General features: G+C 39.7%; 1 protein-coding gene across 1 annotated transcript; it reads right to left on the bottom strand.

The window, feature by feature from the left end:
* Positions 1–1,276: 1,276 nt before the first annotated feature.
* On the bottom strand, positions 1,277–22,475 carry LOC115823499 (phospholipase D1). The gene is made up of 26 exons (XM_030787553.1): positions 22,319–22,475; positions 21,199–21,329; positions 20,589–20,734; positions 19,909–20,026; positions 19,604–19,669; positions 18,725–18,783; positions 18,353–18,445; positions 17,646–17,798; positions 17,334–17,483; positions 16,968–17,051; positions 16,429–16,510; positions 16,020–16,130; positions 14,517–14,726; positions 11,247–11,481; positions 10,594–10,725; positions 9,965–10,090; positions 8,974–9,092; positions 6,309–6,422; positions 5,720–5,830; positions 4,190–4,275; positions 3,930–4,043; positions 3,475–3,524; positions 2,993–3,127; positions 2,079–2,232; positions 1,640–1,757; positions 1,277–1,501 (listed from the first exon to the last, which is right to left on the bottom strand). The coding sequence occupies exons 1-26, from the start codon at positions 22,473–22,475 to the stop codon at positions 1,277–1,279; spliced, it is 3,279 nt and encodes a 1,092-aa protein (XP_030643413.1).
* Between the last annotated feature and the right edge of the window lie 342 nt (positions 22,476–22,817).

Here is a 22,817-nt window from a genome sequence, read left to right as displayed (position 1 = left end):
GCTGTAGCAAAGGGGCTGTCGCATACTGTCTGCAGCAGACTATATAAAGGCACCTTTTGCCTCAGAAGTTAAGTCATTTAATCAATCATTTAAGACTTCGGCCACAGTGTAGAGTGCTTGTATTATATAAATCCGAGGCAGAAGCGTACCACTGCTGATGACAGATATCATACAGATATTGTTGTTTGTGACTGGCTCTGCCAGTTCCCTGGGTTGTCATGGGAAAAGCTGAGTAATCTACATATTGATGATGAAAAGTTACGGCTGCTATGGGTCCTCAGGATGCTGTAGGGTATAGTAACGTAATCTGTGATCCAGACACAATGCTTAGTGCAAGACAGCCGTCACAACACTCACACTGCTGTTTCTTTTAGAAAAGCGAAAATGACATGTAAGCCATATGGCATTTTGTCCCTGTTCCGTTTGTCTTTGTGACAGTGTCTCACACATGTCCACAGTCTCCTGTGTTTCGTTCATAGAATTAAAACTCTACATAAGTGTTGTGTTCACAGTTATTTTGTCAAGTGATATATCGGGCAGGAAGTCGCTAAAACTCAAAGAGAGATGAAGACGGCAGCGAATGTATTTGTAGTTTATGTGTATGTGATCTTGTGAACTCAAAGAATATGACATTTATCACATTAAATTAAGTTTCAAAATTATAATAACTATATTTTATTAAAATGTATTTAACTGAAGTTTCTAATTATTCTGTGATTTTGAATAAAGGCATTGAAGCCCTTATCTGAAGCTGTCGTGTTTGTTGTTTATCATGGTGAGTGTTTGTGGTGGGCATACATTAGGACAGATTTATTCTAGAAACTTGTTATGCTGGTGTATATCATTTAACACAGACCAAATTATTAAGACAAAAATAATGAATATTTATTCATTTGCTTTTGGGCAGACAGTGATAAGCTTTTTACAACAACTGCAGTGTCCTCCGCTGGTGTGTATTCAGAACATGCATTTATAATGAATTTTCTCTCAATGGGAAGTTTGCACGTAGAGGACAGTCTATGGAGTTAATTACGAACACTGTCTTACAGACTGTAGTAGAAATCTCAGGAACACTCAGGCATTGTGGCAGTGCTTCATCATAGATTAGATGTTTTCCAAAGACTTCATTTTGACACATCTACTTTATATTAGTTGGAAGGTGAGTAAAAAACATGTTGACAGGAAGGCAAAGGGAGGAAACATTGAAGAACGGCCTTTTGTACAGTGTGGGCCTTAGTGGGTGTACAGCAGGCACTGACAAAGCTGGAGAGAAGGCTTATGTCCACAGTTCTAATGGCATGATTCCCTCCTTGGAGTTAAAGGAAGGGAAGAGATTCTCCTCAGACAGGAAATACAGAGGAAACTGGACCAGAAAACCACGCACTTTCCTTAGCTCAGCACAGGCCTGGACGGGGTCCTCATTGGCCATGCAGGGACGAGACATGTATTCTTTAAGGATTTTATAGTTGAGCACTGCATCAGTGGGCAAACACCTGAAAACCTGCAACAGTTCGGCCACTCAATTAATTCTGTTACATGTGGATTTGATAAACAGCCATATTCCAGGAGAACTGTATATCCAGATCAGCAGAGTCTGACAGGATTGTCCGAGTCTGAATGAAAAGCTAAGGGAACTTGCCTTGTCATAAACACTGGCATTCTTGGCTGCAGTCACCATCCAGATCTCCTTGTAGAACCTGTCACTGACAGGGTCACTGATGTCCACAGTGTAGTCACCCACTAACCCCAGAACCAGTCTAAGACAGGTCAGATTTTTCATTTATTCATATTCATTTTACCCCACTGTTCTTCACACATGACCTAATGTCATTTTTACTCAAAGGAGTTGATGATATTCCTGTTAAAAAGCTATATCTAGAGCAACAGTGTTAACCAATATTTTGGATCAGGGCATGGTCAGTCAAAATTTCGAAATGAGCAGATGTTTAAGTGTATGTGTATATAACTGGAAGGTACTGACCCGAGGATCAGGTAGAATGAGCAGACAAACATTTCAGCCTCACCTGAAACATTCCTCTCGGAGTGAAAGAGCAAACAGACAAACATTTCAGCCTCACCTGAAACATTCCTCTCGGAGTGAAAGAGCAAACTTGCCCGCGAGGTAACTCTCTCCATCCATGACGGAGGACTGGAATTCTGTGTCCTCCACCACCACGGCCATCTCGCTGTCCCTTTTTCCCAGCATGCTCCTGTCATTGATGTTGGCTGAGCCTACCCAGAATCAAGCTATCTTAGTACAAGCTACCCAGTACAGCTGATCTGAGAGCATTTTGTTTACAATGAGTAAAAGCAGGACAAATATAGGAGAAGCTGATTGCAGGTGAACATGTAGAAAAAGCCCACTGTAAAATCAATATATCCTAGCTTCACCTATGTGGCAAAAATCACTATATATTCCTATTTAAAATGGTGATGGACTAATTTACATTTATAAAGGCAAGTTGACCTAATGGGATTTTAATCTACTTCAGTTGCTGGAAAACATTTTAATAATTTACATGGTGACTGTGGACAGAGGCTGCTCTTCAGCCATGTATATTAATCAGGATCATGCAGGCTACACAAGCATTGTCCTTGATAACACTGCCATCTACTGGCCATATACTGTTCTAACCCCGGCACATACAGATTTGCTAATTGGTTAAATGTGCCAAACGCCGGAGAAGTGAGTGACTGGTAGGTTTGTTGGTCTTGTGCAGATTATGGAATGTCCATGTTCTATGTGTAAAAACAATCTAAGCGTTTTAGCATGAACTAGTGTATACAAGTTTATGTTGAAATAGCGGAACTGAATGAGATGTCCTTCTCTGTACTTATAAATACAAAGTTATTACAAACATCAAATATACACTGAGCTGAAAAAGGCCTTCCCTTCCAATGAGGCATAAGGTTAGAGAATGACACTGTAGTTAAAGTTTTGGCTGCATCACTTCATTATGCATATATGTATTGTGAAGGGGCTCTTTCTGACCAATAATGACGGTGCTGTCATCTACAATCATAAGCTTGCTGTGCACATAGATAAGCTCAGTGACCAGCCGTCCATCCAGATCAGCATGAGTACGCAGACCACAGAAGGAGATGTAGTTGATCCAGCAATCTGCCACTGAGTGGACACACACACATAGACACACACACACACGCATGCACACACACACACACACACACACACACACATAGACACACACACACACACACACACACACGCATGCACACATGCATATGCACAGGCATAGACACACAAATGTATACACACATAGTTGAGATCATTTCACAATAATATTGTCTCTCCTTTCATCTGATTAGACCTAATGGTCAGCTCATTGTACCAGAAACAATATAACTACACAGAGTTCCTACCCCTTTTCTCTACCTATGTTTTGTTTGAATACCTTTATGGTGCCCTCTGAGTCTAAAGTACATATTTCACTGAGATATGAGTTGTTTACTTACTCACACATTTGAGTCTCTCAATAATGGAGCGCCCTCCCCTGCACATGGTCCTGCAGGCACACACACACAGACACACAGGAACACAGACACACACACACACACACAGCATCATCATCATTAAGGGATCTCTGTGTTTCACACGTCATGTGTCTTAATTACCTTTGTCCTGGGTAACCCCACCACCATCACCCTCCCCGAGACACACAACACCCCCTCCTCATTTATACAAAACCAAACTGATCAAAACACTCTTTCAGCTTCTCTCCTCTCATCTTGCTCACCACTGAGACGCTTGGCCGCAGCTTTAATCACCTCGCTGTGGCCTATGATGAGTGAAGCCCTTTATTTCCACGGCTCCCTATTGTACTCTCTCTCTAGCGTGTGTCCGGCATGTATTTAGAGCTTAATTGAGGCAATTTGGTGATTACAGAAGAACGTGAGCGGATGCTGATTACCTGTAATTAAAGTACATGATTGCCTTGATGGCTTGGCCTCCTCCAGAGGAGATGTCACCCTCAAAACCAGGCAGCAACGGCATCACCACATAGACCCGGAACCTTCTCTTCTCTCTGACGCCGGAGAATGCACCAGCACAAACGGTGTATAATGACTCAGTGATATGAACAAGTAATGAACAGCTGTGGAGAAGGAAATATGTGTTTGACCGTGGACGAGTGTGTGGGTGTGTTTGGATGTAAGAGAGCGGGGTCTGCACCTGTAGGCGCGCAAGATGCGCTCAGTCAGTGCATCCCCAATGCTATTGTGGATAGTCTTGTTTGCACAGCTGATAAAAAACTGGTTCTGTGAGAGAGAGAGAGGAGAATTTGCAGAGTTGGAGGTGACAGAATGAGCAACGCATGAGGATGCTTGATAATGTTGCACACTAAGCAGCCAGTTTATTGGTCACCCCACCCTATTCACAAAAATCAACTGCTCCTTCAAAAAGTGAGTCACGTGGCTAGAGCTTATTGTGAAAAGCAGGCAGACAAGCATTGGGGGACCTAGCTACTGACTGACTAAACATGAAAATAGACAAAACGAGTTAGCATGAGTATGATATTAATGTGAGTGCTGTTTCAAATTTGTCCAAAATGGTTGCTGTCCCAGGTTTTTCATGGAATATGAATCTAAGTTTTACCAAGAACAGTGTGTCAAAGGGAAAAAAAAGTCAGCTATAGTCCCACTGGCAATGACAGCCTGTTAATTAGAGAAGTGCAAAGGAGAATGGCAAGCATTGTGAAAGCAAGAGTCAAGCCAGGCAAATAAAGGTGCAATATAACAGTGCTACATCAAACCGTATCTCAGCATGCACAAGATTCCCTGTCACCGAAAAAGAAAAAAGAAGCGGCTCCAGTGATGGTATGATCACCAACACCACACAACTAAGGTGTAGAAAAATGTTGCCTGTGACAATGAACCTTGGTTCTTATTGTGTTATGGTGATGGCAGGGTCAGACTTTAGCTAAACTAACATGAGTCTGTGGATCCATCCTATCTGGTTACAGTGGTGTTGGCTGGTGACAGTTGTGTTATGATGTGAGGAATCATTTTCTAGCACACAGTAGGTCTCTGGGCAGCAATGTATGACTGTGACAGCACATCTGAACATTGCTGCACACCAGGTGCTTCCTTTCATGTGCACGGCATACTTTTTGCAAAGTCCCTTCATGGTTTGGTCTGTGACAAAATACATGTTGTGTTACAATAGTTCCAGGAACATGCCTACAAGTTCACTTTGATTGGGTGGCCTGTACCGTCCCCTGATCCTAACTCAATAAAGCATCTTTGGGTTGAGATTAAAGGGGTTATTTGCATTGGATGACTGTACCACCATCCAATCTGCAACAACTGCATGATGCCATTGCATTAGACATGGCCAGCATGCCTGTGGAACATGTCTGACAACTTGTAGAATCCATGCCTCAAAGAATTCAGGCTGGTTTGGAGGCAAAGGGGAATCCCACCAGGTTTTAGATGGGTGTAAATGGGTGTGTATGAGAGATAGGCAGTCCTTCCGTGGAAAGGCTGCAGAGTATGCAGAAAGAGCCTGACAGAAAGCGGATTAGCTAATGCACATGAACATGAACTAGCCTTAATATGACACTTTATTTCTAGGATGGCTGGGGTGGTGGCATAAAACACTTCTTTTTTCCGGTGTCAGACCATCAGTAAAGGAAGCAGCAAAAAAAAAAAAAAAAAAAAAGGTCACATTGTGTATTATAACACATCAAATTAGAAAGCTTACTTCTATGTAAATGAAATGCTTGCTGCTCTGGATAGCTGATACATAGGCCAGGTGGATGGACTCCTCATGAACCTTTGAGCCAATCGACCACTGGCAAACAGATCTTAACACCTTCCATTAGAAAGAGAAGAAAACATACATTCCCACTCATGAAGAGAAGGAAACAGGTTAATATTACAAGGGACAGCTCTGATTATATATTATATTTTAACTAAACTTTGTCAGTGTAGTTTTAATTCTTTGCCTAAAAATATATAATATATTTCATCGCTAAAGAATCTTTAAAACAGATAGACAAACAGACAGGCAGGCAGGCAGGCAGGCAGGCCGACCGACCGACAGACAGACAGATAGACAGACAGACAGATAGACAGAGTGAGGGTCACTGTATGTGAACATACAGAACATACGTCCTGTTTTGATTTTGACTGTTGTGGCACTGTTGTGGCCTGTAAAGCCCTTTGAGACTGTAAACAGTGATATTGGGCTCTAAATAAACTTGAAACTTGAAACATTAGATCATAAACAAAACTTGAAAACTGGCATTCATATTCACATTTACATCTCAACGCTGAGCCTGGTTTCGTACCTGCACATTGGCCTGTGTGTGCTTTCCCCTCAGTCGTGGTGGCTCAATGGCCACAGACATGGACTTGGGTATCAGACAGGGATAACACATCGCCCCTGATCGCTTCTTCACCAACTGCCAAATAAAAGCAAGTTGATTAGTCTCAGACAAGAGAGGAGTGTCTGACTCTAAAATCAGACCTTTAAAGAGTGCTAATTACAGCACCTAGTCAGGGCGGTCTGTGGGGATGACCTCTGAACTGCCTCTGAGTCGTTTCAGGGTGAACAAAAAGTCATCATCCCTCCATTTTGTCTTTAACAGTGCCGTTGATTGTGATAAATGGCATGTTAACAAGGGTGAGGATGTTTGAGACTGGGTCCCTAATAGCCATTGTTCTTCACTAGACCATACACAGACTACTTTCTTTCATTCTTCACAATGTCTACTGTAATATGCACTGTTACCCAGACTTGTCTCAGTTTAATTCAGAAGCAAATGTCCTATGAGAGGTGTAGAAAATTGCCTTTTTATTTCCAGTAGAAATGCATTCTTTTAGGCCTGCATACAAAGAATAATAGACCCAATATCTTAAAAATTAAAAAAAAAAAAAAAAAAAAAAGCATTTAGCTTTGTATTTCTACAAGCCTTAGAGTACCTGAGAATCGTGGTTAACGTTTATGACATAAATCATACTGCACAACAAATCCAATCGTTGTATTATGTGTTTAAAAACTAATATTGACTTTTAAAATCAAATTAGATGAAGACTAGGGAATTTCCTCGATTGTGGCGCAGAGTTTCTGACAATAACAATTCTTATGCCGCACGCCGTGCAAATTAGCAGGTTGTGTTCCATGTCAGCATTCACAACAGGCAATGTGATGATCTGGTCCATGTGTTATTAAACAGATGGTTACTAATACAATAAAACTATTGGATTATTTTAGCAGCAGGCAGCTTAGTAAATTAACAAGTGACATCATGTGTTGATTAAAACCTACTGAGCGCTGATGAAGGGCGGGTCTGATCTTAACTCTGCTCATGACTCTGTTGGCAGACATCCGACTACCCTCTCTAACCGAGATGACCAAAACGATGAATAGAAGTTGCTTATTTTACCAAATCATGAAAAAGTCAGTGACTTGCTTATTATGGAACAATTCAGATACACTTTTTTTCGCGCTATCCCCTAAACTGCTGTAACACTGCAAATTTCGCCGTTGTGGAACTTGTAAAGGTTTATCTTATCTTTACAAAGGCAGTCACACTGATTCTACATATGAGTAATGGGACAACTTTTAGTTGGGCACTTTGTAATTTTCAGTGGGATGTTGTGTTTAAACAGTGTACTGAATAAAGTATACCACCATGAGGGGTCAGTTCAACGTAAATGTTCCCTCTAATTCTGTGGCCGTACATAAAGCAATTACAACACAATACCACATCACTAAACAAGGACTGAGCATGCACAATTTGAATACAAAAGCCTACATGGAACCTCTGCATTATTTTAATAGAATACATTTTAGATTAATTGTGTATTACACGCAAGAAATGTGGCCAAAATTACCATGTTGAGCTCTAAACAAAAAACACCGCGTTGGCCAGAAATGATTTTTAAAATCGTTCAGAAACTAATGCCTTTCATCACAGCTTCACTCTATAACGCCCTGCCGACCGTTAAACAAACAGACACACTGATTGTGTTTAGGAGTCGGTTATAATGATTAAACAAATAAGTGCACTGATTCTGTCAAATGACTGTTGAAAACAGTGAACACAAAATGGCAAATAGCTGCATTGCACGCAAACGGACTGTGGCAACACTGCGACTCTAAACCGAAATCCAAATCTACCCCAACATGTCTCGCATTGTCTCACATGCGTATTGTTGATTGAATTGTTTTCACTTTGAAATTGTTCTCATTCTTTTGTTCCTTGATGAATGCCGAAAATGACTAAGCCATGTTCCCTAATCAACAGCAGTCAATCGCCAAGAATAAATGGGTGCGCACTGTCTTTGAGCAGGCGATTTCTCATTTCCGCTAAACACCTCATCAGAACCATTCAGCTGGCTTTTGTTTGCGAGCCTCCTGTACACACACCTGGCTTTCCTCCACGTTCATTATTCGCCAGGAGAGCGTCTGATCTACAGCCAAGCCCGCAAAATATGACTGGCATATTCCAAAAGAAAATTACGTCGGCCTCAAACCAGTTTAATTATGGAACAATCAAAGTAAAAAGGCCTCTAATTGCTTTAAAAGGGAGCCGAGAGAGAAGAGGCCCCGTCTATGAACAGTGAAAGCATTCAGAGTAGGACACAATGCGCAACTGCAGGGGGTGCTAAGCTCAAGCTAATAAGGAACGTTTTAAAAAATGAGAGCGACCCTGCCGCCTCGAGTTTTTGCATGTTCTCTGATCCTTAGTCCTTTTTGCTTACTTACTTCAAAACTCACACGGACAGCACAAAACTCACACACAGACAACAAATATAAAAGTGTCACATATCCACTGATGTACAACCATGAGCAACCATTCTAAATGACAGTCGACGTTGAATTTGACTAATTATTAAACCATTTAGTTTTGGGGAAATTTTTCAAAGTGTTAGCGTAGTGTTATCAAAAGTTGTAAAATGCAACTTATATAAATGTATCATTGTCTTAAGTTTTTCTATCGGCCCTACCTTTGTGAAGTTCCATCTCTGAATGAAGTGTCTGGCTACATCTCTTGCGGCTTTCCCTTGCACTACAGCTCCAATATCGTGCCATGGCATTCTCGGTGTTTTATACCTATCGATGAAATCTTAAAACAGCAACAAACAACGTTAAACACAGCAAATAGGCCAACATCACCAATAAGTTTAACAAAAGTGCAGTAAATAGAGGTACACATTTGCGAGGTATTTCCAAACAGCATCTGCTGGACTCAATGACATTGATCAGCATAACAAATGGGGCTCCATGGCCTTTTGAAGAGATCAAAGGATGGCTTTAATCTCAGTGGCTGGCATTCGGCAGATATTCCACTGTCTTGAAATGACGGAACATTTGAATGTATATGTCTGTCAAAGCGGTACCACTCCTGCTGTGTCCTACCTAGTTATTACTATGTGGGCACCAGACCTTGGGATTTACAAAAGCAGATGCAAAAAAAGAAAAAAAAAGTAGGCTTCCTTTTCGAGAGAGAGAGAGAGAGAGAGAGAGTTGCTGTGAACTGAAAGTAACCCCTGCCGCCTACAGAATGGGAGAGTTTGGGACAACTCAGGAAATACAAACAACTTCAATCTGTTTTCATTTTTATGTTTCTTCTGTTTGAGATTGTTTCTTTTGAAAAATCCTACTGAATATATCAAAGAGAATGCGCTATATGTGTCATCTGTTTTTTGTTTGTTTGTTTGTTTGTTTGTTTGTCGGCCATTTTTTTTTTATATGTGACCCAGTGTTTCTGTGTTGTCAAAACAAACACCAAAAAAGAAAAAAAAGAAAAGAAAAGAAGAAATTGATGCCCTTCTGCAATATGCAAGGTTATTCTATGCTTCACTAGGCAAAATGCAGTGACTGTGGACCAGCTTTGAATAGGAAAATAGGGAACCAGGAGTCTCAGCAAGGACAAACTTGATTTTATGTTTGTAAAGATTCAGTATTCATTCAGTATGTACGGAAAATGCGTTATACCATCAAAGGGCTTGTTGAGTTTGACCCAGTCTTTGAGGATGAAATTGCAGTAGTCTTTGCCGTGCCAGAAACGAGTTTCTCCACTAAGCTCATTACTGCTTATGTGACTTCTTAGGGAGCTGGTCTCTGTGATACAAAGACACAAGAGATAAAGAGACTGAGGCTAACAAAACAGTTTGCTTCCTTAATGTGGTCAGAGCAACAAAAACAACAACAAAAAAAAAATGACTTGTTAAAGCAAGAAACAAATCTTTAAAGCAGGCCTTTTGCAATACGAGCAAAAGGATTTTCAGTGGCCTAAAACACGGTACACTCCTCATTAGTCAGTCAGTCATTCAGCTATACCACAGTATAAAACGCCTAAAAACCAAAATGTTTGATTAATTATCTCTGTTTGTCAAATGCATGCATCCGAAAAAGTCATACAGACTGATATTTAATAGATTAAAAAGCTATTTGAACTTGTTAACTTGTTGTTGTTTTTTTCATGTACCTAACCTATCAGATACCAAATAATGGCTGATCCATTATAAATACACCAACCAGCCAAAATAATTTGCACGCACAACAAACTTCACTAAATTGTGTCCTGAAATGCTGGTTGGAAGAGCCTGTGAGGAGATGCTCACCATAGGGCAGGGGAAGAGAGTGATGAAGGACCAGAGAACCAGAGTCACTGGAGCGCAGGGACGTGCTCGTACTTTGCCTCTCTCTGGGAGGGAACACCCTGGAGCCCAGGCTGTTTCTGCTGCTGCCATGTTCTAAGGCAAAACAACAGAGCGTCACTCCACAGCTCAGCAAATCTCCCTCACAGGGTGTGTTGGCATGGGATGTGTTACCTCAGCCATGCTTACATGCCACATTTTAGATGGGCACTCTACATGTAAAATGATGGAGGAAGCCATCATATCTCTGTTTACCTGGGCACTGATATTACTGATATTATTCATTAAAAAAATACATATAAAGCTCTGTTTTGAAGTTTTGTTTACTTTTCTGTTGACTTCATTTATATGAGTAGTGTACAAACTGCAAAATACTGTTTTTAGAGGGGGCATGGTGGGGGGGGGGGTGTGCATGTGTTTGAAGAAGAGCTTTTAGCAGCAGTGATCTGTGACTATACAGCATACAGTGACTATAGATAATACTATATACACCAAATAACTGATAGTTGAAACAGTCTAAATAGCAACTGGCTTCAGATTTTTTTTTCACATCTTTAACTGCTGTTTTAAAACCAGCACAAAAATATGAGCCTTGAAAGTGTGGACATCATTCTCACTTGACTCTGTGTCTTCAGAGGCGTATCTGCTCTTCTCTTCTGGTGGGTATGTGGGAGACCTCCAGGTTGGGAGTGTGAGGTTGGGCCGGGCCATTCCTTGTTCGTCCACAGTGAGTAAGCCTCCATCACTCACCTGTCTCTCCTCTACCAGACTGGGTTTACCTCCCTCACTCCAAACCTCTGTCTTAGACAGGTCTGACAGCTCATTATGTTCTTCAGCTGTAGCGGCTGACTGCTGGAAGACAATAATAAGTATTAGATTAGGTGATCTTCATATCTTTTTCTTAGGATGTTCCTAATAGATTGGAAAAAGGAAAACCTTCAAAGAACAGTAGAGAACTTTCCATGGACATTGTCAGACTTCCTTACAAAAACAAGACATGGAAGTCTTTTACATCAGAAACCTCAAGAAGACTGAACTTTGTGCCAGAGCACTCATCTATAAATATCTTCAAAGTCTGAAAATATCCATATTCATGCTTAATAAAATATAGCATGTATAGATCTTTGGAAATGACTGCAAACATGGCTGTTCAGGTGCTCACAAATCTAGATGCTCTTTCTCTCTGTCTCTGTATATATGTATATGTTTGTGTGTCTCTGACCATTAGGGACTAGGGAACTGCCAGTGGCGGATCTACACTATGTCATTTTCAGAAATGTAGTGATGCCTAGTACAGTGAGTAGACTAAGAAGCACTGTAGTGTAATTCTTTGACTCTCAGTGTATTTATCAACTGAACTGAACTTGAGGTTAGGAAAAATGCCCTCTGATGTGTGTGCAAGGTAATGGCTCATAGAAGATCTCTGTGGCCTCCTCTTGACAAATGGCAAATGTCACAGCAGTATTCTCCTGGTGGGCATAATTTTATTAGGTGCAAATATCACTGTGCTCCTTAGGAGACGTTTTGAAAGGTTAGACCAACAGCTGTAACAGTTTCATGTATATTAGCAAAGGCTTTATAGCTGAGAAGCCCCAAGTTGATAGCCAAGTCCAGTCAAGCATGGTGAGGAAGGCCCTAAGTAAATGCAATAAGACCCTTCATTGAGGGCTTGAAATCATGTTTATTTAAAAGCCTGGGCCATATTTAATGACACAGTGCCAGGCAGGTAGGGTTGTCCATTGTCTCAAAGTGGTGGCATATAGGCTAAATCATTCCCCATTTAGTGGCTCTAGTAATTTGTTGACTCACTCATCCATGGAAGGCCCTTTATGTTTAATGCAGCTCTCGAGGGGGAAAGAGGACCCTGGTGAGGTAACGTTATGTTCCCCAGCACCAGCAAAGAGGAATTATCAGACTCTGGCCCTTCAAGGGAACCCCCAGATGCTCTGTAATTGCAATTTAAATAATTGCAAAAAATAATTGCAAAAAAGAAAAAGACCACTCCCTACACATACTGAACACAAAATACATATTACAACAGATTGGACTTTTACATAAGAACCCTTTTTTGAGTGGATATTTACCAATAGTTGTTTGGATTCCAAATTGACCTCAACTATTGTAATGTTGAGTGGTATGACAGAAAAATGACCAACAGAAAAAAAAACATAATGAAATTACTAAGTGATTTTTTTTCAACCCAAACATTAGAAATTAGTAATTCACAGCTACAAATGTATTCCTGGAAAAAAATGTGTATATATGTGTGTGTGTGTGTGTGTGTGTGTATATATATATATATATATATATATATATGATTGATAAATTTGTATTTTTGTTTATTCTGTTTGATTGTTTCTCTCTTTTTGTTTTAGGTAGAGGTAAGTCTGTATAGGCACATATACTTAATGGAAACACACACGTTAGTATTTCTGACAATGTTGTAGGTACTATTATTATCTGATAAACATTTTGACATGTTTAATTATTTATGGATGTGAATACAAACAGAGACATTCACATTCACAGATACACACAAATACACACAGACATTTTTGTGACATAAGTTACATATACTACTGTTCACTCATGTATAAGTATACACACACACACACACACACACATACACCCAAGTGCTTTTATTTTGAGGGAATAAACTGAAAAGAGGGACAGAAGTACGAGGAGAGAAAATTCACAGCTAATTACTGAGGGAATGAAGTGTGAGAAAATGACATACTGTGATTTTTTGGAAAAAAAGTCTTTTTTTTTTATTTTTATATGTAGGTACAATTATGTATTGTGCTTATTTTAATCAGTTTGTACATTTTGTCTCCTTGAATAGGGCCTGAGAAGGTGCTGATGTGCTGGTTATGTAATTTAAATAATAATAATGTTAATAATAATAATAATAATAATAATAAACTGACATTAATATTTGATCAAATGTTCAAAATTTTCACCCAAAACAAACAATGAAAACAGCTTGTTCCGACTAAGGTGCCTAAAATACACCATCAAGTGACTAACCTTACCAATATTCAGTTAACTACATTATCAAGGCTTGTTACATCACTGTTATTTTGGTATAGGTCATTTTATGTGTAGCACGAGAATCAACATTATCATTATACTTAGGCCTAATTACATTAGTTGTAATTTAAAGGGACATAGTTTTCAAAAAAAAAAAAAACAAAGCAAAAAAAAAACCCACCACCGACAAAAAAACATTTACATTAATCAATGCTAATGCGATGTAGTTTCCTTGCAGCTGATAAATGCATTAAGATTTTATAGGCTGAAAATATAGGGGTCTTGGTCAGATGAAGAGGAGTTAACAGGCGCGTGTCAGGTGCAGCACTTTGACAGATATCAGAAACACCCAGCTGACAATAGCATGACAGAGACACTGCCATGTTGACAAACATTGCATGGCCACTGTGGGTTTTCACTCTCCATGGGTCACATTTTGCAGCAAATTTAGTCCTGTCTTACTCACTTACTCCTCAGTCAGGCGACCTGTGTCAGCAGCAAGCAACACTTTATTTCTGACATTCCAAAGTATCTATTCATATCCCACAGGAATATGAGAAATATCTGAACAATTTTTTTTTCTTTGTGTATAATGGTGAAGGATAATCAGTTGCAAACATTTGCAGTTACAAATTTTTGCAATCTCGCATTTTCACCTAATTGAGTGTTTCGACCTATTAATTGTTTACTGTTTACTGCCAGTGTTCTCTGATGCCTTTCACTTTATAAACACTTTTAAGAAGACATATTCATAGAACTTTTGACCTGTTGTAATTAATATAATTTCACAACTAGAATCCAATTATTATACTAACAGGAGTTTTAGTGATGCACTGAAAGAAGTGTGAGGGTCTTACTCTCGTCTGACTTGGGGAGACAGAAGGGCTGGGCTGGGGGCTTCTCCTTACGCTGCCTACGTCAGTCAGTCTGTGCTGGGAGTCATCCCATCTCCCATAGGCCAGGTCAATACCCCCCAGGAAGGCCAGTGACTGATCAATAACCACTGACTTCTCATGGTGAGCCCAGAGCAATGCCGTAGATGGGACATGGTCAGGATGTCGAATGACCTGTCAGCCATGGATAAAGAGGTATGGAATCAAGCACATTATCATTTCCATTACGCATCATCTGCCAATAACCACACTGTTTGTCACTGACAAAGCTTCCTAAGATGTACTGCTTCATGACTAAACTCCAGGGCCTCTACAGATAAATCTTCGGTTACAATTTCTTATAACAGTTCCATTCAAGGAATTACCAGTTCCTCAGCTAAAGGCGAAGTATCGATACACAATGTATTCTGTGTGGCAGAGTTTGTTGGGGGAGAAAAACACATTTATCTCTGCTTGCCTTCCACCATTATCTCTGTTTCATTTCTTTCAAAGTGTCCTCAGAAACACAGCCCTATCATACAAATTTGGACATCACTGCCTTGGTCCTGGACCACCCCATATAAAATCAGGAAAAATCACTGATTTAATAGCATGAACAGGACGTAACTTTAAATTTGAATCGTTTAAGGCTGGACTACATTACACTTCATATAGAATATAATGTTATTTGACACTAAGTTTAATCTGCTCTTAGAAACCAACCATCTGAACTATATACAATACTTTCACACAGCCAAAAATAGCAGTGCCACTGAAGACTGTGTACATGAAGTGAGAAACATCTACAGCTGCGTCTCTGACAGCTTCGGCAGGGCCTCCAGAGGACCTTGCCTCCCGGCGGCCGCTCATTCACCAGCAGGGCTCAGGGAGAGCTTCTCCACCCAGCTGCTGCGATACGCGGAGCCACGGCCGCAGGGTGGTGGTCCCCAGCCACTTCTCAGCATCATTCCACTGCATGCTTACAAACCAACGCTCAAGTAAGATAATGTGACGGCACGTCAGTCACCAGTCAGCCTGAGGTGCAATGGTGACGGAGCTCGTTGAATGTATGTTGCTGTGGAGAGGTTCCTAATGCATGCCATTGCGAGGAGAAGGAAGACCCGATGCCTCGGGGTTTCCCCGACTACGGTCATCGAGGAACAACTTCACCACTGACAGACACAATCCGTAGGGTTGCGAATAAAGTGATCTCTCCTCACGCCCGTGCCGGTTTTGGGAAAAGTCAAACATGATCTAAGTAGCTCTTTGCTACCATGTCCAGAGGCCGGACCCTAGATATATTCTTTCAAGCTGTCTGAGATGTGTTTTGATAGGGTTACTGGTCTTGGAGCAATGGAAGCGGAGGTAGGAGTCAAACACCTGTGGCGAGGAAGACTAATAGTGATATAGACAGACAGGTCCCCTCTGTAATACTGTCAGTAGTCAAGTGGAACCAGCACTCTAAAAAATGATTGACATAATCCTCACCCTGATGTTTGAGTGAAGGCCCATAAGAGTCTTCTTAGTATACTCGCTGTTGAGACCAAGGATGACCTCCACCTCTTTGTAAAGAAGAACACAGATTTTCACCCCTTGCTCCTAAAGGGTTAAACACAAACAAAGTTAGCGGCTCTACATGACAATGTTGTTTTGGAGGACATAGGACATCATCATTTATTTTTCATGCATAGTGAAAGATGTTGAAGCTTCAAATTTGTGATGACCTATAACAGTGTTCAATATAAATGCGGCATTTGAATATCATTTATATTCCTGCTTGATATCCTTGCTCGGGTGCCACATCAAAATATCATATTCATCAGTTTGTTGAATCTCTAGTTAGGAAACCATTAAGCAGCAATGTTTCTTTTTGCCAATTTATAACTGGTCTACTCACTGCTTTCCGTTTCAGGACATGGTCCAATCTCCAAGTGTTCCCATCAACCACTGGTCTTTTCAAGAAGATTTCTGGACTTAGCCTGTGGGATATAAATCATCAAAGTTCCACTGTTACATTTGTGATCTAGTTAATACTTGGGTTTAAATGAAAAAAGGCTTTGATCATCTAATGTTAATAACCATACAGTAACACTGTACTCAATGTGCATTCGGTTTTGTGTGATGTTCTTCAGACAAATAAAAGCTATTTGAATGCTCAAATCCATCTTACAGAAAACAAGATCCCAGAGTACCGTTGCATTACAATGTTCACGATCGCAAACAGAAACATGAACATTCTCATACTGTCATTACATCCATAATAAATATCCCCAGGTAGAAGGAGAGGTAATTCTGTGGAACATATTTTGTTGCTATGGTGTTTAAAAATGCATCATGACTATTCCACTGGTGCATCACAGGGTGTGAAATAAGTGCTCACATCAACTTAAAACACAAGGCACAGGAGAAATGATTGATGCTGGTTTTAATCTGTACCACCAGGCTGTGATGAAGATTTCCTCTTTTGCACCTTCCAGGGCATCAGCTATGGCATTAAAGTAACCAGCTGCGTTGACAAACCTTCAAAAGATACAAAGAAGGTTTTACCTGAAAACTCCACTAAGGAAATTACACAGAGAATTATGAACAATTAATTGGCTTTAGATATAGAAGTATAGTGTTGACACACGTCATGATGTACACAGGAATTCTGTAGTGCCTTCTTGGCTAAAATGACCAACTTCTTTGTAATAAACAATGAATATTGAACATGCTCTCTAATGTGTACCATGTGTTAATGAGTATCCAATCAGATTGCCCCTACACAGGGAATTTTAAAGTGATTATTATAGTATTTCTTACCATTGTACTGTTGTGTTCTCTCTGACTGGCGCAAAAGAGCCATGACGGTTTTCCCTAAGAAAGTCCTGCCCATATCTCTGAGCAAACTCATCAATCGAGTGGCCCCACCAGCGAGACTGCCTGTATGTAGAACACTTAATGGTAAGTGCTCTACATGAAAGAAAGAAAGAAAGAAAGAAAGAAAGAAAGAAAGAAACGTGGCATATGATATGATATCCTGTCAAAAGCGAGTGCATCGTAAGCCATTTCCATGGACATAAGCATATGACTACAAAATAAAATAAAAATGCCAAGCAATCTCATGAGGCCTGCCTGCAAAGATTCTCGATGGTCACTCCATGCCTGACTCCGGTCTCTTGGGTCCCTATTTTGATGTGGAATCCCTTATCATAAAGAATCACTGTTCCCACTTGGCCATCCTCAGGCCTCATGTAGAGAACAAAAGAATCTTTTACCACCAGCCATCTGAAACATGAAACAGCCATCAGATGAGAGCTGAGACATGGGAGAGAGCTGTCCTAACTGCCATAGGAAAACATAGATAATAACCAAAATAAGTAAACATCAGCTTCACAAGACATGCCACAACCCAAGTGCCCAGTGAGCCTATTTGGGGAGCCAGTTTCAATTGGTGCAGAAACTGAGATGTTTGCTTTCACGAGCCATGTGAATAACACAGGCGTAACGTTAGCCGCCTGTAAAAAAGAAATAAAAACACCCTCCCTGCACGGGCAGCGATACATGATCATGCGTTTCTCTCTCATATTCATGTCGGGATAGCTGACTCCTTTTAGAGGAGTTGCAAAAGATTTAAGATTAAATATCTAGCTGAGCAGTATCGTCACAATATACATTGTTATTGCGTTGTCTCTCTCTGTGTAAAAAAAGATTCAGATATCAGCGCAGACTCTATTACTCTACAGAGATATGTGACTCTGTGCATCTCTTCATGTTATTGAATACAGATGGAAAATGATGGTCTTTTATAAGATTTATGGTATTTATGAAGTAACACTCACCTTTTGGACCATCGGTAACATACACTGTTGGAGCCACACCAGTAACAAACAGGGAAAGTGTTTCCTCCAGATTTCTTTGAGATCAGACCCTCACTTTTGGCAAAACAAATGAGCAAAAGGGAAGCATTAGTTTGAAATAATCACATGATTATTCTAACCGTGAATTAAGCTTATTCGGACTCATTTAGTGTCATTCATGTCATTTTCAAAACTGTATGTGGGTATGCGACATGAAATTATGTCTTCTTTTAAAACCCTATGATTCTTTCATCATTATTCAATCAAAAAGTGCTTTCACAGTAAGATTTCTGACAGTTAAAATACAGCCATTTCTACCCAATAACTTGAAGACAACTGCTGATTTATTCTTACATTCCCTTTGGTCCGAGATCCTGAATGAATGATATTTGACTCACTTCCAAGAATTCAAGCTGAAAACACAAATGGGGGACATTTTCGTTACAGGTTTAAATCAGCATGAAAACATTTTCATTTGAACGTACTGAATATGGCCTTTCAGTCAGAAGTTTCAATTACTCTCTCTCTCTCTCTCTCTTATATCACTGTCCATCCTAAAACAACTCCCTGAGCTGAAAGTGAAGTGAACTTTGCAACAACCTGTGTAGGATTTATTCCTAATAATTAGGTAAAGAACTTTGAATCAGATTCCAATTCTGGTGTTGATTATCACCATATATAGGCGGTCTCTAATTAGTTCTACAGTTACGAGAGTGTCAGACTGTGTTTCTTTGTGAAGTCCTCTAATAAGTGAGGAGTCACCTCTGAGAGGCGTTTTTTTTGTTTTTTTTTTAATGAACATGGGCACAGTTGACACAGTGGTATCCGAGACCACCAGTCTACCAGTTTATAATTCCACCAATGAGACTAAGCTAGATTGAAAGTCCCAATACAGCATTAATTTATATAGAGATTCATGGAAGTCAATTAAATGGGAATCAGTCCTTTAGGTGTGTGTGTATATTAGGTGTGTGTAAAAAATGAATAAGAGGTACTCCTGCAATGACAATTTTTGATAAACAGTTTTATTTAAATAAATTCTTGACAGCAACTAAGACAAAGTGAAACCGAATACTCAGGTAAAGAGCTTTCTTATTCAGTGATGGCTGTTAATCTCAGAGGTAATTTAACGGCTATGACATCATTATTTATGCACATACATTTTTCCAAACAATTCCAGCATTATTTTCACATTCTTACGTTCAAAATACCTGAACAAATATTACTACTTACTGTTGCAGGATGATTTCTATACAATGGTCTTTTCAGAACATTTTTCAGATAGTCCTCAAGTTGAATCTATGAAGAAATAAAACAGAATCTGCTGGAATAAAATTTCAGAATTACACTGGTTCAAATGTATCATGATATTCAACACAAATCAAGTTATACATCATTTTAGGCATTAATCAATATACATATTACTTTTTATTCACGTGTAATGTATTTGAGTATTGCCTTTAATAAAATACATGGTCCTTATGAGTTGTCATAATTTTAATAATGAAAAAAAGACAAGGTGAAAAAAAATATCAAACTTTTCTGCTTATCAGCTGCTCCTCTTTGACTAGGGCATCCGGGCGCCGCGGCAACGTGGGGATGTGACCTTCCTGGAAACGCTTTTGGCCTTTAAATGACCTCCTTTTGACTGAGTGTCTGGGAAGAGAAAGGGAACCCAAGCTTAAATCCTCTAGATTTCCCAATATTTTGACCGCTCAGCCATGAAACAGACTCCCTCTGATTTGATTAGCCTGAGATGTTCTGACACCCATCAGAGCTGATAAAATAACAAAGCTAAGAACAGGTCTCTAGTGCTGCTGCACAGAGGACTGAATATAATACATCTGGGACAAATAGAGTACACCCATCTGAAAAATGAGAACAGTGATACACAGAGCATTGGCTCAAAACATGTGTTCAGCAAAGAGTACAGTGCAGTGTGTGTGTGTGTGTGTGTGTGTGTGTAACAGAGGGTGTATTGTGGTGGGGGAGGGGGGGGTATTGAGATACAGAAACAGAGAGAGACAGAGACAGAGAGAGAGAGAGAAAGTCAGAAACAGAGAGAGACAGAGACAGACAGAGAGAGAGAGAGAGAGAGAGAGAGAGCGAGAGAGAGCGAGCGAGAGAGAGAGAGCGAGAGAGAGAGAGCGAGAGAGAGAGAGAGAGAGAGAGAGAGAGAGAGAGAGAGAGAGAGCAAGTATAAATTAGCATCGCTTACATTCGCCTCGGCAGGGGAATTTTTAGAAGAGCCTTGAACTTCAGGAGCTCCTGATGAAGGGCTTGGAAGTGCTTGAATCTGCGTTTGATTTTCCATGTGAAGTCCCCATGGCTCAGCTCAATTGTGTATAGGTTGGGATTCAACACCTTTGAGACAATCATTTCAAAAGATAACAATCTCAAAACAGAAGTATCAGTAAATCCTACTTATCTTAATAATTTTGCCCCTTAAACCTTTTTTCACTTAGTTGTCCCATATGAATGAGGAGAGCTAGACAAGACAGTGGTGAATCAAAAATAAATAAACAGATGGATAAATTAATTTAAAAACCAAAACAAAACAAAAACAAAACAAGATCAACAAACAGGTTCTTTTCTACCTGTTTTTATTAAAAGGGACTCTTTTTTTACCACTTTATTTTAACATATTCTAAGAATGATGAATAAGCATGAATGATGTTTCACAGTAATATGTCTATAATGCTAATGACTTCTTTTTGAATATGTATGGATATTATAAGCACAAGAAACTGCCAGTTTTGCTTTAGTTTTGCAAAACAGTTTATGTCTAAACAATAGGCTTTATATGTATCCATACTGACATAACTCACCCTTGTACATGTGAATCGTTCCACTTCTGTCACTCTGACTGATATGGGAACTTCCTCAAGAAATATGACACAGTCCGGAGATTTGAATGGAAGAAAGTTGTATATTGTTGTAAAAGGGATGGTTCTTGATTCTGAGGAAATATAAAGTGCCATATTTTTAATCATTCAGGGTCATTGTAACTTGTATCTGTTCACAACAAATTATTATATTTTTGGCCACTAGTCAATGTGGTATTTGAGGCAATTGATCTCAACAAAGGCTCCCTCTGTCCGTCTGTCTCTCTCTCTCTCTCTCTGTCACACACACACACACACACACACAAACACAAACATAGACGCACATAGACTAATAATCTTTTGGAGAGATATGGACTAAACCATTTCATAACAGCTGATAGCTGTGTGCAGTGCTAGCTACTCAATTGTTGGGAAAATGATTGACTATGTAACCTTTGAAGTGTCACAATAATGGGTTTGAGGGGTAACATTTGAGGGCCAGCAGGAGAGCAATTGAAGAGTACAGCTGGAGGAGGCACAGCATTTGTGCCCCTGTGTTTCCATAGTGTGTTTGTCTACACAGCCAAAGCAGATAAAAGAGGTGAAGAATCACTGCTTTGGTGAACTGCTCTATCAAGCAAAACACATTTTTTCTGTAAAATACTATTGATGAAAAATTATGAAATAAATAGAAATAATTACATTAAATAAAATACAAAATAAAAAAAAGAAAGAAAGAAAAAACCCACCAATTTGTGAGGTACAGTAAAAGAACATATGCTCTCTCTCTCACTCTCACTCTCTCTCTCTCTCTCTCTCTCACACACACACACTTACACACATGCACACATATGTAAACGCAAATGCTTAATGTGGGTTAAAAAATCATTGCAAACGGCCGAATTCTGATGTAGAATTGTAGTTAACATAACAAATCCCTATCTCCAATATCATTCCCCAAGTGGGAGTTGAATTTAATTGTAAAAACATAGTCCAGTAACAGACTGTCGTAATAGTATAATCATGTGAGGTTATAACATAGTTTTTCTCATAGAAACCAGTGTGTTTAATGAAGCACTGATATCACTCAAGTGAGAGATGAGGCCACCGTTATGTATCTGACCTTGTAGTCTGCTGTCACAGTGGTCACTATGGCAGCACAGTTCCAGCTCCTCCGTGTCATCTTGCAGGTCATACTGTTCCAGGCTCCCAGTGAACTGACTCATGACAGACTCTAGTCGCTCAAGTGTGGGAGCTCTCTGTCTGCCCTTTAGAGCCATCCTACTGCTCCCTCACACAGCAGCCACCATCCACAAGCAAAGTTCAAAGGAACTTAAGAGAGAGAGAGAAAAAAAAAAAAACACTTCCGTTAAAACTACAGGGACAATATATGAACAGGAAAAATGAGCAAGCAAAACTAATTACCTTTACAGGGAGCAAAATTCTTAAAAACAAAACAAACAAATAAACAAAAAAAACCCTCTTCTCTTATAACAGTCCAAATTGTAGGTTGTATGGTTAGCATTGAAGTGTTAGATTAAAAAATGAGTATGCATAAGAAGTAAAGTTTAGCTGACTCAAGTTGGCATGATAGCAGATTTGCATTATTCGGTCTACATTAT

The sequence above is a fragment of the Chanos chanos genome, chromosome 10 (genome assembly GCF_902362185.1).
Source record: "Chanos chanos chromosome 10, fChaCha1.1, whole genome shotgun sequence".
Taxonomy (NCBI): domain Eukaryota; kingdom Metazoa; phylum Chordata; class Actinopteri; order Gonorynchiformes; family Chanidae; genus Chanos; species Chanos chanos.
The sequence above is the reverse complement of the archived record's forward strand: the minus strand, read 5'-3'. Positions and strand labels throughout refer to the sequence as shown.

What these genes read in the sequence shown, in the direction of transcription:
- LOC115823499 (XM_030787553.1), bottom strand. Translation starts at nt 22,475, where the DNA reads ATGGCTCTAAAGGGCAGACAGAGAGCTCCCACACTTGAGCGACTAGAG. An exon ending in TCTCCCCAAGTCAGACGAGA is followed by an intron (nt 11,482 to 14,516) that starts GTAAGACCCTCA and finishes ATTGTCTTCCAG; the next exon opens with CAGTCAGCCGCTACAGCTGA. An exon ending in CTCTCTTCCCCTGCCCTATG is followed by an intron (nt 10,091 to 10,593) that starts GTGAGCATCTCC and finishes TTTGTATCACAG; the next exon opens with AGACCAGCTCCCTAAGAAGT.